Source organism: Eleginops maclovinus, chromosome 8, assembly GCF_036324505.1.
Source record: "Eleginops maclovinus isolate JMC-PN-2008 ecotype Puerto Natales chromosome 8, JC_Emac_rtc_rv5, whole genome shotgun sequence".
In the NCBI taxonomy this organism is placed as follows: Eukaryota; Metazoa; Chordata; class Actinopteri; order Perciformes; family Eleginopidae; genus Eleginops; species Eleginops maclovinus.
Genome location: NC_086356.1, coordinates 6,120,845 through 6,136,149, shown reverse-complemented (window position 1 = coordinate 6,136,149; position 15,305 = coordinate 6,120,845). Strand labels below are relative to the sequence as shown.

Genomic DNA, 15,305 nt, shown 5'->3' with positions numbered 1-15,305 from the left:
GATAGCTAACTTGCCCTTGGCTAGCCTCCCAGTGTTTGTTGCATTTTTTTTTTGGAGCAATTAACAATCTGACACCGTGACCTTGGACTGTAGAAAGAGGGGGAGAGGGAAGCTTCCTCACATTTGAAGAACAAGCTACTGCTGAGCACAGACACCCGCGAGTAATTAGCTCCAACGTATTTTGACACCTAAACTTTGAGCAAAAATGTGTGTACTTTTTCTCATTTCAGCGGCTTACATCATAGCCTTTGACTGAGACAGAAGTAGCATTTTATCTGAAGCAAAGCCTGCAAAAAAGGCATCCAACAAACCCCGCACAAAGCTTCCTTCTATAATAAATATTTGAAAAGCTGCTAAAACAGACATGAGTTCACAGTGTGTGTAAAACATTGAGCAAGAAGATAGAGTTTGAAAGCAGAGGTGCATGCCAGAAATCATGAATTCCTTCACTGATATAATCCCATTTTTAGTTTTTAATAACGGCAATATTTGTATTAGTTCTGTTTGTTATTTTACACTGACGGGTAGTTGAGATAAACCTTACTTTTTCACGAGTACCAGATCCTCTAAGTAGTCTAACTGCTACTATGTAATATGTATGATGTTTGTTTATCTTTTGAGGAACTGCAGGACAGAGCCCAAAATACATTTCCATAGAGGACAATAAAGTGTATTGTGACCTATCGAGATGAATCGTCAGAATAGGGTTTGAGCATTAGGGCTACAACTAGCATTGTATTACAAATCAATTAGAAAAACGACGTCAAATTAGATTTTATTTGTTCTTAGATTAAAGTCAGTATTCACTATTCTCTAATCTCAGATCTCAAAGATATGTTTGACATGACCCTTTCCTAGAATACAAATGGAAATGAAAGGAGAACTTCAGTCATCACGTCTCGTAGCACAATTGGAAATGTTCAAATATGTAGGCCTATGTTTTGGTGAAAACTATATAACATAGCAAATGTTAGAAATGTGGTGAAGAAGAGATCGCTAATTAATCAATTGTCAATATCCTTGTTGCCTTATTTCCTATCGGCCAACTCAATGATTAATCAAAGTCGGTTGAGTGACATATCTGGTGTAGTGAAATGCAGGGCCAGTGTTAGAAGCTACGTTCATCAGCTTTTGAGGATTACCGTATTAAAATCAGCAGGGAGGTGTAAAGATTTTTTAGTAATTTCTCTCTGCTGTGTTACTTTTGTGGCAGCAATGAGAGCAACCTCTGCATGGTGCTAAGACCTTTACAGAAGAGTGGTTAAAGGCCAGCACATTCACGAGTAAAAAGTGTGCCATGTTTTTCTATGTTTCAATTATCAGATGCCGACGATTGGTAAAAAAATAAAATAAAAATGAAATCAAGTACAGCTATACGCAGTGCGGCATTAAAGTAAGTGTTAATTAGAAAAAGGTCAGCTAGAGTCAAAAGATCAGTCCTGGCTGAATTGAGTTCTAGGACTTCTAAGGACATAAGATGTGATAACGGAAGTGATTAAGGGGTTGCAACACTGATAGACTATACTACACTAGATAGACATCTTTATCAAAGTAGAAGATTCAAGCCACTTTCTGATAGCCAAAGGGCAGGATACAGCATGAGTGGATCTGGATAGAAAAAGGGTAGGGATCAAAAGATGGTGATAAGGTTACCGAACACATAGAAATTGTACAAAGTCGGACAAAAAAGATAGGAGTAGAGAAGACAAGGCATCGTGTAAATGTGTGTTGTGGCCAGGTTACAATAGAGGTTAGGAGAAAAATTGGTGAAAGGACAGAGAGTGATGCCCTGTTACATGAAAAGGGGACACTCAAGACCAGGTCACTGCCGATATGAAGTGCACAGCTAGAAAGTGAAAGATCAAAGGAAGATATAAATCATAGAAATAATCCTCTCTGTGGGATGGTAGAAATGATTTAGGTGAGAAAAACGAGTATTGGTAAATTCTCTTGGCAATTCATGTAAAAGGCTGCCCAACTCTCAGGTGATCCTCTTGGCTGATAAAGGACAATCCTGTGAAGAGGTCTGTTGTGAGTTATAGCGATGGTACAGAATTCCAAATGACAGCAAATGGTATGAGTGACACAGGAGGAATAAGCAATTCCCACTCGGAGGAGATGATCAGTCCTGAGCCGCTATGGCCTCGAGGGCCTGAGAGAGAGTGTAGCAGGTGCTGCAGCGCTCTGCAAAAGAGTGATTTATGTACGGGCGAGAGCAACAAAATGTAGAAACAAGATCGGAGCACATCCTGAGATGAACTCCGGACTTTGTGGACTGCTGACTGATGGTTCCTGTCTCGGCTCTATAATGTTTTAAGATGAGACAGAGAAAGTGATAAGGCTGGAGCTGGAGGGGAAGCATTGTCAAGGATATCTCGAGAAACAAAATGGAGGAGAGTTCAGTGAGGGAACTGGAGCTAAGGAGGTCTCATGATATGAACATACAGGTTGCGATGTTATTGCAAAAATGCCATAACTTTGCCAATTAATATCCCCTTCAGGTGAGTCGAGTTAATTTTCAGAAAGCTTTTTTTTGTATAGAAGTTAACCAACGTGCCAATTAGGATCCTATACAGCCAGTATAGACTCTTAAACGGGATTCTGTCCGTTATAAATTTGAACATAAGATCTATCTTAGACATTTTACAAGCTAAACAAATGAATACATTTACCTTAATGACGTTACAGTCATCCAGGGCTACCTGAAAACATTGTACGGTTCCCTAATTGATTAATTTCCTTGTATTTTTAAAGTAATAATTGATGTTTTGATTAGCTTTGTTCTCTTATTGATGATTAAGGCATGTTATGAACACATCTCACCTTGTGAAGACTACAAATTCCTCCAGCTAATAGGCTGATTTGCATTGCCTGTACAGTGTTTGCCAACTTCCCTCCCTTAGGTATAGCTTATATAAGGAGGTGGAGCAACAGAGTATTTTAACCTGCCGAAGACCGTGTGATGAAATGTATGTTGATAAGAATCAGAGCTGTGCAGTTTGTAGGAGCCCTACAGTGCTTGCAATATATATATTTTTGTAACTTTTGTTCAGAAAATGTTTCACTTTAATACAATTTCATCAGCGACCTATAATTACTTGATATATTCCCGTTTTGCACTGAAATAAAAAAAGAACAAAATGCGCTTTCCCTCTGGCTCCTGCCACTTTGTTCAGAATTCTTCATATGCTTCTTTCCAAGGTGTTTCACTCTGCTGCCTGTGTTATTGTGGTTTGGTCCTTGCCCCTATTAGTATGGGTTAATTCCCGCTTTTTGTGGCTTGTAGATAAAAGAGTCAGCTAAATTGCCAAGTTCAATCAAGGCAAGATAAAACGCTAATGATAGATGCAAGAACTTCTATGGTAAACGGCAGGCCGGCTTCTGGCTCGCACTAATGGGGAGGCTGGGAGGAATTCTGTGTCTCATATCTTAGAGTGGAAGGAGAGGGGAGGGGGCACCTTTCATAGATAATATGCAATGCAATATGAGCGGGAAAACAGCCCCGAACCAAGTGGCATGGGCTTTCAGCAAAGGCCATTTTATCCCTTGTAATGTCACTGCAAGTCTACGAGTGCATTTATTTTATTTTATTTGCAGTCACCTAATGTGACAGTATCCCCCCCTCCCAGTGGCTGCTAATTCCACCTCATCCTCACTGGCATAGCCTTCCAATGTTTCTCAAATACTATATAACTGTTTGGCGCTACTTAGCAGTGGTAACATATGATATTGTGTTTTCAGTGCACCTTAAATTACGTATTGTCAGTCAAACACATGTGTTATAGTTACTTTACAATAATCAAAACCACCTCTATCTGTAAAATGCTATACAAACTAAATCAGTAATTATTATTATTACTATTATTACTAATTGTTTCACAACTTTTTTTAAAGGTTAATATTTATTTCCTCATCAAGTATTATTATTTTATTATTTCTGTAGGCAGCTTTCTCTTACTTGCTAATAAATAGTGTATGATTTATGTTAGAAGGGATGGCCTCTAGAACATCAAGCTTATGAAAAATATAACGCGTCAACGCCGCAAAAGATGTGTCAAAATGATGCACATTATTCCTGCCTTCAGGAAAGTCAGACCTGGTATCAGAAATAGACAAAATAGTAGAGGATCAAGCCCTCCTTTACTTCATCCTTGCTGTTTAAACCTTTACATTTATATTCATTCTTCCAGAAAGAACATGCCAAATGTATACTATGAATTTGCAGAGAAAATGGAGGATCTACAGCAAACATGAGTGGGCTGGTAGTGTGATAATGTACACAACGCTTTACAAAAATGTGTCTTGGGTTACGGGTTAGAATTGTGAGATAACTGATCATCCAATTCAAATTAAATCACATTGTATTCATATAGACAAGTATCACAAATCCCACTTATTTCTGAGGGCTGTACAGTGTGTCCAGGATACAACACCACCTGCCATTAGACCCTTGCAATGGACAAGGAAATACTGCCAAAGAAAAAACACAATTAATGGGGGAAAAATGGAAACAATCCAAGATAGCTTAGCCCTTTTTGAGCCTCCTCTTTCAACTGGGCCGGTCAATAAGTAATAATGAATGCATTTCTACAGAAGCTTTGCTTATCTGTATCTCTGGAAAACCTCTCTGAAAAAAAGTATAACAAAAGGTTTAACCAAGATCGGTTCAGTATGTCAGGTACACAAGAGTGTAGCTGAAAGCAAAAAGGAGGAAAAGTAGTATTCCCACATTGCTGTAGTCTGTAGATACTGGATTGAAGAAATTCACTTGTCAGTGAACAAAACATTTCAAAGGATTCCCGTCTCCTTTCGGGACTATCAAACACTACTTCTTTCAGAGGGTGTGCGGATGTGCTTATATCACAAAATGTCTTTTTGTTTTTTTTTATATCCCTGTGTGAAATACAGTGTGGATGACCGGTGAAGTATGCATTTCAGTTTGTGTATGAACAATCAATTAAGCTGGTGTGCAAGTCGAAAGGAAAATATCAGAAAGGATGCGCAGTTGGGGGACTATGAGTGTTTCCCCGAATATCTTGAGTCATTGCTATGTCAATAAATGTGCAAAGTCATCAGCTCAGGGGAAACTCTATTCAGTGACAAGTCTCTTTCAGCATTCACATCAAGTGTCCAAAAAAGTATCTTCCCGGCATTCAGCTTTTTTCCCTACACAGTACTACTCAAAGACTGAACAGCAGTAGAGCAAACACACTGAGCCTGTTCTACCCAAGGAAAAAAAAGCACCTACACAAACACAAAGGTCTTATCACAAACAGAATAGCTTCGGCTCAAGATTATGCAAAATAGAAAAACGTAATCTGTGTCATTCATCTGTATGTCTGTACAATTTTGCAGCATAACAAACATTTGCATCTCAACAGAGATTAAGGTTTAAGCGAATATACAAACACCCTGTCTGAAAGCGAGAGACGTTCCGCTATACACAAAGTAATGCTAAAACCACTCGTCTAAATAATCCGCGGTACACAGTGTTCACCAAACCTGCTGCGTGGGGCTAAGTAATCAAGTGGTCGGATTTATCATCTATCAAAGCAGAGTGTAAATAATTACCTCTGGTCGCCGAGCTGTGGACATAGTTTGCTTTAGGAGTAGTGGCGGTGGTGTGGGTCATACCTCGCATTCTCGGGAGCCTGAGATGGTGTAGGTGCAGGGTCCGGTCCCATTCACAAGCACGTCCATGGCCTCGGAATTGGTGGGCTTGTAGTCCACATAGTACTCCTGCAGTGGAGAGCTCAGGGTGCGCTCCGTCTCTCTAGCTTTCTTGCGACGTTTACGGGCTGCTGCCGAATGCTCCTGCAGCTGCTTGACGCTACTAGGATAGCGCTTCCAAGACACGTAGATAACCAACAGGATCATGGCAACCGATAGAAAAAGGGCGACGCTTCCAGCCACAATCTTATGGAAGGAGACAGGCTCCATGTCTTGTTCTGCCGGAGGTGCCACAGGGGGGGTAACAGCTGACAATGTGGGGCCTCTGATAGAACTAGTGGGTGAAGCCAGAATAGCCGGGCGGCTTTCAGTCTGCACAGGGATGCTGGACGGGGCTGGAGGAATACTCACAGTGAGCGTTGTCGGTTGGTTTGATTGACAAACACCAAAAGCTTCGACAGCGTCCATCACTTTCTCACCCTGGGCTTTCTTGGGGGAGGCGCAGATCATCGTAGTCTCCTTTGCACCTTTGAAATTCCTCAGCCAGGACACCAGAGGACAGATTGCGGGGCTACAGTCCCATACATTCCCAGCTAAGCTAATCGTGGTCAGAGAGATCCAGGCATCAGCCACCTCCTGGGAGATGTTGGTCAGCTTGTTAGAGTCCAGATTGAGGGTCTGCAGGTTGGGTAGGCATTGGTAAACCACAGCATCCACTTCCATCAAATCATTTCCAGACAGATCCAGTTTCTGGATGGAGGCCCAAGTCCAGGTCAGGCCCTGGCTCATTGAGCGAATGCGATTCCACTGCAGGTATAGCGCCCGCAAATTGTAGAGGCGAGGGAAGTGAGAGAAATTGATCTTTGAGAACTGATTATGCTCCAGATGCAGTTCAGTGAGCTTCACTAGGCCTGAAAATGCATTCCGTGTGATACTGCGAAGGCGGTTGTATCCCAGATCCAGAAACTCAAGATTCCTACAATCTTGGAAAAGACGCATTGGGACGGTTTTTAGGGAATTTGACCGTATGTGTAGGCTGAGAAGCTTCCGTAGGCCCTGGAACTGCCCTGGCTGCAAGGCTTGCAGTTTGTTATACGACAAGTCCAGATTTCGCAAATTAGGGACAGGGTGGAATGTGGTGTTGTGGAGGGACGTGATCTTGTTGGAACTCAGGATAAGCTCCTTGAGCCTGCGGACCCCCTTGAAAGGCCATTCCATCCACAGTGGCAATGTAATTGTGGTCCAAGTAGAGCCAGATGAGGTGGTTGAGGCCTACAAACTGGCCTGCTCGAAGACTGGCGAGGCTGTTGTACCGTAAAGACAGGCCTTCACAGCCTCCAGAGAGGTTCTTGGGGACATCTCGAAAGGCGCTCGACTCACAGTAGACAATTTTCCCATCACAGCGACAGCTCTTCGGGCATTGGCGCTCGCTCAAAGATGGATTTGCCGCCAACCACACCTGCATCAGGAGTTGGACCACTAGCCAGCGACGCCGCAGAGCAGAGCCTGTACAAATGAGAGGAAGGGGGAGAGGAGAAAAAAGTTAAGCATATGATTTTATTTAATAACGTATAGTTTCCCTTTGGTAGACATACAGTATGCATGCCACACGCATATTTAAAACACACAGACCTGTCTTATTGCGCAATAAAAATATTGGGCCCAGCAATCTTGTCAGTGGTGCTACTAAGTTCTGAAGAACTATCCTGAGGCAAACATTTGTTGTTGTATTTTATTAGTTCGCACAATAAAAACACAAACTTAACAGACAGCCTAACGAAGGATGAGCAGTGCAGGGAGAGGCAACAAAAAAAAAAAAAGCAATGGCCTTATTTGAAGCCTCAACCTCCATTATGTTTACGATCACAATTGTATAGAAAACAAAAGATCAATATACAAATAGCTTAAAGTAAAACATTATATGTGCCTCTTCAATTGGATGGGATTTTTTATTACCAAGAAAAGATACTGCTGAACTGAAATTCCTGTTAGCCTATATTCAGAGTATTGATTAATGTCTGTGCATCTACAATGAAATGGCACTAACCCCTTTGCCAAAATCCTTTAAAACGGCTTGAAACAAATGTCACCAAACAACATCAAACTTTGGAAATCAAGTCAGTCAGAAATATGTGTTGCTATATGCTGGATTATTGCACACATTTGAGTTACCAGTGTTGAAGGTGCTGCTTTTTTTTTTGCTGCAGTAGAAGGGACATCTTGGCCGGCCAGGGCAAAACATGTGGCCTCTAAAGAAGAACTCTTAAAAACAGGAAGTGGCCAATTAGAATGTACCAAGTGGGGCCATATTATGGGGGGGGGGGGGTTTGATTCTTAGTTTGGTCCATTCTAGTTCATTTCATAGGACTTTATCAGTATAAAAGCACTACAAACAAACTAATGCTTGTTGTATTTAGATGTATTTGAAGTTTAATTGTTAGGGTTTCTTGTTGTCGTTAGCCCTTGTTTGGTCTGTTCCATCATTATACATTTGTCCATTTTGGTTCAGTTGTTTTGTGACTTTGTTTTGTTGGTAGGTCAGTAGAATCCACTCAGTTAAATTATGTTTCTGCTAAGTTTTACATTAGATGAGTTTAATTCTCTTAAGTTGACATCTTTAATGAGCTCAGAACTTTACAAAACTGCAAATTGCATGCATCATTTTTGGGTAAATTGAAACCTGTCTTGGGTCAGCCCCATCAGTTCAATCCCTCACACTTCAGGAAACTTTTCCATATCCTCATTGATGTGAAGATGTCATAACTTGTGAAAACATGTTGTGCCTGTCAATGATGATGTAACACACAACCCCCCAAGGCCCCAAACCCATGGGAACTACTTCATCTTTAGATCAAGAGGTAAAAGGAAGCAGGGTTATAACATATTGTATTATTTATTTAACAGGCAGCATGTATCTCGTGCTTTTAAAACACAATTCCAGAGGACAGGTTAGTAAATGAAACGTCCAAAATCAAATAAGATAAAAACATTATCAAGAATGCAACATGCCATGACCAAATCACTGCCATTTTGGATATGATAAGTTTATAAAAATAGTTCAAGAGTATTAAAAGTGAAAAATTCCCAGCTTTCTTTGTTTTCTTTCGATATATTGTCAACTTTATGTGGTCGTTTAATAAGATAATTCAACGTGCGTAAATCTAAGTCTACATTATATGTGAGTCTTAGCTGTTTTGATTGATGTCATTTACGCTGCGTGGTTATACATGAATACACACTGAATACCAGCATTGAATTAAAGCAACTTGCAGTTTTGCTCAAGCATATCTTTATCTCTTTTCGTATTCAGTCATCCCATAAGCTATCATTGCACCGATGGTGTTAGCAGATACGCCATGAAAGGCAGCCTGTACAGAGCAAATTAACATTCAAGAGCCGCTGGTTGTGTATACAATCCTGGAGGCATTTTAATTCAGACTCCAGCCATTTCATGTATAACTAAACTGAAGATGTATGAGTTCTGCATGAATCATCTATCCTTCTTTCCACGGGTTCAAATAATACAATCACTATGGACTCTATGGAATAACATACTCATCTCCGCCAAAACAATAGCAAACTGACTGCCAAAATGTGTCCGGGTATGAATACACGTCTTAATACTGCTTGAGAAGTGAAGAACAGTGGTCAGCAGCTTCCTGTGATATCACTCCTTGTTCTGAGGTGAGACAGAGTTGTTTCCATTAAAATCGTTCCCCTTTACAGAGCCTCTAATGATGTGTCATTAAGATACATTGATTTCCCCTTGAGGGGGGTAAGTAAGGGAGGGGGGGGGGTTCACTACTTATATGTGTTTCTAAAGGCAGTATCATCAAGTATGGACCATTATGACAGTGAGATAAGATTACGATGACAGGGTAGAAGTAGTCGATATTTTAATTAGCTCGTAAAATGTATGATGCCGGTGATGAATTCACTTAAAATGAATGCGTTAAATGTGTGCTACGTTCAGGATGAACTAAAACGTGGGATATTTGTGTTTCAATGACAGTGGAAGCAATGAGCATGATTTTAATTTGGTAGTTTTTTTCCGTAATCTTTGCAGGATTTCTCAGAAATAATTCCCTGACATAGAGTGGCTGGGAGGCATAATAGAGCATATGCTAACCAACATAGCCATTTCACTCTTTGCCAAGCATCTGCTGATCCCATATGGGTATTGTATGTGTGTGTGTGTAAGAGTGTGTCTGAAAGAGAGCGTCAGGGACACGCTAACTGTTTGTTTTCTGATGAATCTTTCATCATTGCTTACATATGGAGGGGAACCGTGGAACAGTACAGATCATTTGTGCTGGCTATTGATTGTGCCCTCAGATCCAACCACGTCTGCACTTTCGTGATACATTCACATAGATGTCGCAGAGAGAAAGAAAGTGATCACAAGGTGCTATATTTTTGAAAGCAGACAATTTCTTATGTTTCTCTCAAGTTACTAAATTGCCAACAACACTGTGCATCAAAGTGTTACGATAAAAAAACAAGTAGAGATGGGGAAAGAACACCGATATAGAACAATGCCCATGTGTAATGTTCCATGTGCATTCAAAGCAAATTCTAATAGACTGGGAACAGAACGTGTGGGCTGTTAAACATGAATGCATGCTTTCTAAATATTGTGTTTGACTCGCATCCCAGGAGGCTGTAGAAACAGCCCCTATTGCTTTTATTTCCCATGTGCATAATAGGTTTGCTTTATTAGAAGTGACGCCGCCATCTCTTTCAGATTGAGGCTGCCTCACAAGGCACCTCTCTCCCCCTTCCTGACACTGTATGTGTTTTAATGAGCACTCCGTGCGCTAATGCCTCTGTAAGCCATCTACTTCTCTTACTATTCCTCTAATCTTATTCACAAAGGAGCAGAAGTCAGCCTCTGAGTTGTCATTCATGGGGTTTGGGTTCTCTATTACCTCTTACCTGATGCATCTTTCCCATAACCGTTCTTATGCTGAATCTACTTACATTAGAATTTCTCCTTCATTTTCCATCTCCTTTTTAAAATATGCTAGTTATACATGTCCTTGGACTCCGACTATTGACATTTTTATATAAGTAGTGTACTCTTTATGCATGTCTTCAAAACCACCTCCTCACTTTCCTAGTTGATTTCCATTTTCGCCCTCCAACCGCCTTTCTTGCTTTCCAGCTTTTAGTATAGCATTTTTCTTGCTTTCTTTTTAGTGTTCCATATTATAATATATAGACCCGCACTTACTCATTTTTCATTGTCACCCAACGAAGTTACCTGTCTGAATCCCAAATGAATGGATAAGTCCAAGCTGAAGTTTGTCTAAAGCCATGCAGGTAATGCTTTGTTATGTAGCAGACAGACCTGCTGTCCTCAGCACGGGAAGATAGCTGTTTCTGCCTCTCAACCCTAACACAAAGAGGGAGTGAGTGCACTTTACTGCTGACCTAAAATAAAACCAAATGTAGCTTAATAACTTGGCAAATGGACTCGCTAACTGGTGCACTTTGGGGTGCACACAAGTGGCTCATTGCTATCTGCTGCCTGTCATTGACAAAACTGCTCCCAGCCTCAGTCTTGACTGCACATAGAGGCTGGACAGCAGCCGAAAATAAAGGGAAGGACGTCCCCAGACCAGCCTAAGCTTTCCTATTAGTCTCCAATTATCTTTCAGATGATGGCGAGGCCTGCCAAGTTAGACCTCTTTCAACCGTGGTCGGAAAACATTGTGTCCTGGTCTTGTATTCGTAGAACTGATTGGGAAGACTACGGCATAGAAACTGCAGGGAGTATTGTCATGAATACACTGCACACACGCATGACCAATCAGCCTTAACCCTTCTTATTATAGCAATGGAGTCTCGCATCTCACAACTATCTCACATCTGCTAGAAATGCTTCCTTGATAACTTGAAGTTATTAACAAACAAGTATCATGCATCAAAGAAAGTTCTTATGTCAATTGAGACCATTCGATCCTATTTGTACAGAAAAAACAAAACTATTCATAGGGTCTTTCTCACAGCAAATGGCCGCAGTTGTTCTTGGATTCAAAGTGCTAGTGATGGCCCACTAACATATGCATTGCAACCCATACAGTCTCTGGTAGACGTGTTGTACAGTACATTAATACATAATTTGATCACTTTTCATAATGTATTTGTGGATCCAATTGTTGGATAAGGATATGAGTGGTGGTGGCATTTTACACAATGAAATGCTTTTTTTTCCATAGTAGAACAAAACAGATAACAAATGTATGTTTTTGGTAGTGTAATTGTTTTAGCTATTACTGTGACAACCCAACATATTGCTAAATCTGCTGTGGATACATCCTATTTGGAGAACAAAGGGTAAATGTGTAGGTAGAAAACAATAACCAGGACGTAGGATCCCTCTTTTTCATCATTATTTCTAAGAGAAAAATTGCTAATGGAAATTCTGTTCCAGGGCTCAATACAAGCTTGGTTGAAATCTCACATGTCACTGTAAAGGTTGTGCATTGTTCTTCATTCCATCATATTTTATAATATCTTCAGCGAAAGGACAGCATCATGATCAAGTTGACCCCATGCATCCGCAGTGATGTGATTGTGTCTGTTACTGGGCAACACAGCCCTGACATTAGAGCGTAGAAACAATAAGATCCCCTATAGTTCTTAAGGTAGAACAACATTGTATTGTGTATGCTGGCAGAGTGCTATTCATTTTCATTGTGAGGACAAACTTTGGATGGAGAGCTGTTTTGGTAAGGGAACTCCACAGTTCTTCAAAGAGCTGTTTTGGGGCCAATTTAAGACAGAGCTAGGGTTAGGCTCGCTTAGTTAGCTATGGGATAGAAATGCATTATGTTAGTGAGCGTCCTAAATTATAGATATAGAGTAGCAACAACACAAACTGCACTTGATTTTTGTTGAAGCCTTGTACATCCGAATTTAGGGCATCCCCTTTGTCTATAATTCTACGTATTTGTATTTTGGTCTTAGTCAACCTTTTGTCAATTAGTCAATTAAACGCACACATCCTCTTAAACAAACAAACTGAGCGACAAGCAACTTCACCTTTGGGTCTATCGTATTTAATACAGTATTTACTACATTCTACATTTAGCCTTCTGGAGAGATAAGACTAGATACATGTATACCTTTCTTTGAGTAGGGTCATTGTCTTACTTTACTCCAGATGTGATTATATAAGAACACATATCAAGTGTTACTGGTGAAACCTTCTATGGTCTACTGAGCTTGTAGCTCAATAAATCCAGTTTATACAAACTTGAACAGCATTAACATGTATATTGTAGATTTTGAATGCTGGATCCCAAGTGCTTCAAGCTATTGATTGTTTCTGTAAAAATAATCAAATGTAAATAACACATGCCCTGATATTGCTCTCAGAGGGGCTTTCTGATCCCCTTGTCGCATGCATTGGGGCCAGCAAAAGGTCATCTGTTGCCATCAGATAAGCCTATCCATGTAATTTAGTGGTAACAAAACCAAACATTGCATCTATTTTAATTCATATTACTTGGACAGAGTGTGAAATGTAACTTTGGTCTTTGAATTATTTTTTGAAGCTCAGGCTGTCTTATTACATTCCCTGCCCTACTGTTCTCTTCCTGCAAAGCAGAACTCTAATGATATGGCCCATGAAACATAAGTGCGTCGCATGCTGTTAATGAAGAGCATCACAGTCAGCTGGATGACTGAGACCACAGGGCCACATAATCATCGAATAATTGTGGGCAGCAGCATGATGCTATGTGGTGGGCAAAAGCTGCAGTTTTTCAGGCAAGTGTGTTCTGTGTGATTCAAACTCACTGCACCTCGAGCATGCAGGGCTTTTCCTCATACGCTCTGATATTCATTTAGGAAACAGGCCCATAAACTAGACTCCTATGATTAACCATATATGGTTGCTTTGCAGTGCACATAAATTACGTCTGGGCTCCTACTGGCCTGTACTGTATGGCTTTCTCTGCTGTTGTATTGATGCGGTGCAGTAACCCACCGTGGGTCGATGCATCATGCAGCCTTGCAATTAATGGCACAGCACCACCAGTGAACTTGGCCATCTGTATACCGGTTAACAATGACTGGGGAGATTAGGCTACCCCTGACAATAAAATTAGACCAGGAGCATGCAGAAGATGGAGCCCAAATAATTGGAAAATGGGGGGGTATGTGATTGCCACCAAACGGCAGCCTCCTGGGGATAGCCAGTCCTTACCAAGGAAGGGACAAAGTTAGAGAACGGTTGAGGAGGTTGGTTATGAGTGTGAACATGTGCATAAGGGAAATACATGGAGGCTAAATGGTTATTTATCCTATAACTGAGAATAAGATGGGGAAATACACGTGCATGAGAGATATACCATGATGCATTACTAAAGGAGTGGGGCATTGTGTACAAACAACACACACACACACACACACACACACACACACACACACACACACACACACACACACCTGATATATTGACAGTTGACACAGTTTTATGCTCAATCTGGAGAGTCCTTTTAAAAAACAGGTGTGGAATACGAAGGCTTTCTTGAATGAGAACCAGAACCATGCAGGACCCAGTGCCTTAAATCAGCCCTCAAGAGTTTTTTTTTTTTTTTTTTGGGAGAAGGCGTTAGTACTGAGGCTGATACCGGACAATGGAAACGTGCACAGATGAAGCACACATCAATGATTATGCAGGGCCACGCTTTATAAAGTTGAATGGCTTCCAACATTTACCGTCATTAGCATTTCAGTCCATGCCAATGAGCAAAACACTCTAACTAGTCAAGACAAAAAGAGATGGACCTCATTTGGAAAACAGGTGTATTTGCTTTTACTGGTGATTTGGCAAGCAGTAAGCGCACAAAGGTGCAAACAATAATAATTAAAAAAAATAAGTATCCTTAGGCTCTATGGCCAGGAAATGGAGGAAAAACAGATTGCAGCTCTGCGACTGACACGCTATACAAGCACCAGCTTCACCCACATCTTCTAAGCTCCCCGAACCACTTCAATAAAAAGAACACCTTATCATATTACAACAATGTATTTTGAAAAGACGACACATTTTGATGAGAACAACCCATTCTGCTCCACAGACACGATGCATCTCGGGTTTGTTTGTAAGAAAAGAGAACAACAGGAGAATCATTTGGAATCACGCTACTTGCTAAAAAAGACAAACATAACTTACCCATATCCGCTTATCTGTCAGCTCCAGCCTACAGGTTTTAACGGCTTCTACTGCGCGACACCCGAGTCCGCATGACGCGCTCTCCACAGACAGGTACCGTCCTAATCCACTAGCCCGGTCTCTCCGCGCAGCCGCCGACTCCAAAGCGCACCTGCCCTTTACTCTCCCGGACCTGGATGTGCTATCCGGTTTAGTTATGCATGTATAACCGTGCAGTCGAACCGGGTCTAATGTCAATTACTTCCAACTCCAGATTAAAAGGGTGATCAATCCCGTTTCAGAACTCCTTATCCATGTCTTCGCAGCGAGGGAAGCTTTTTTTTTTCAAGTTACAGCCAGAAAGAGTACCGCAGTAAGCGCAGACAATAACCAAGCCACATCCAAGGAATTCATGCCAGTCTTATGAGAATCCTCTCACAAAACTGGACAAGTACAGTGGCACGATGCA

The 15,305-nt window shown here is 41.0% G+C and overlaps 1 protein-coding gene across 1 annotated transcript in view; it reads right to left on the bottom strand.

The window, feature by feature from the left end:
• Window positions 1–14,935, bottom strand: part of LOC134868131 (leucine-rich repeat transmembrane neuronal protein 4) — a 101,153-nt gene extending 86,218 nt beyond the window's left edge. Inside the window, 3 exon segments of the mRNA XM_063889034.1 lie at window positions 5,635–6,870; window positions 6,872–7,176; window positions 14,858–14,935. Of these exon segments, the coding sequence (XP_063745104.1) occupies window positions 5,635–6,870; window positions 6,872–7,176; window positions 14,858–14,861 (1,545 nt within the window). The 5' untranslated portion in view covers window positions 14,862–14,935.
• Between the last annotated feature and the right edge of the window lie 370 nt (window positions 14,936–15,305).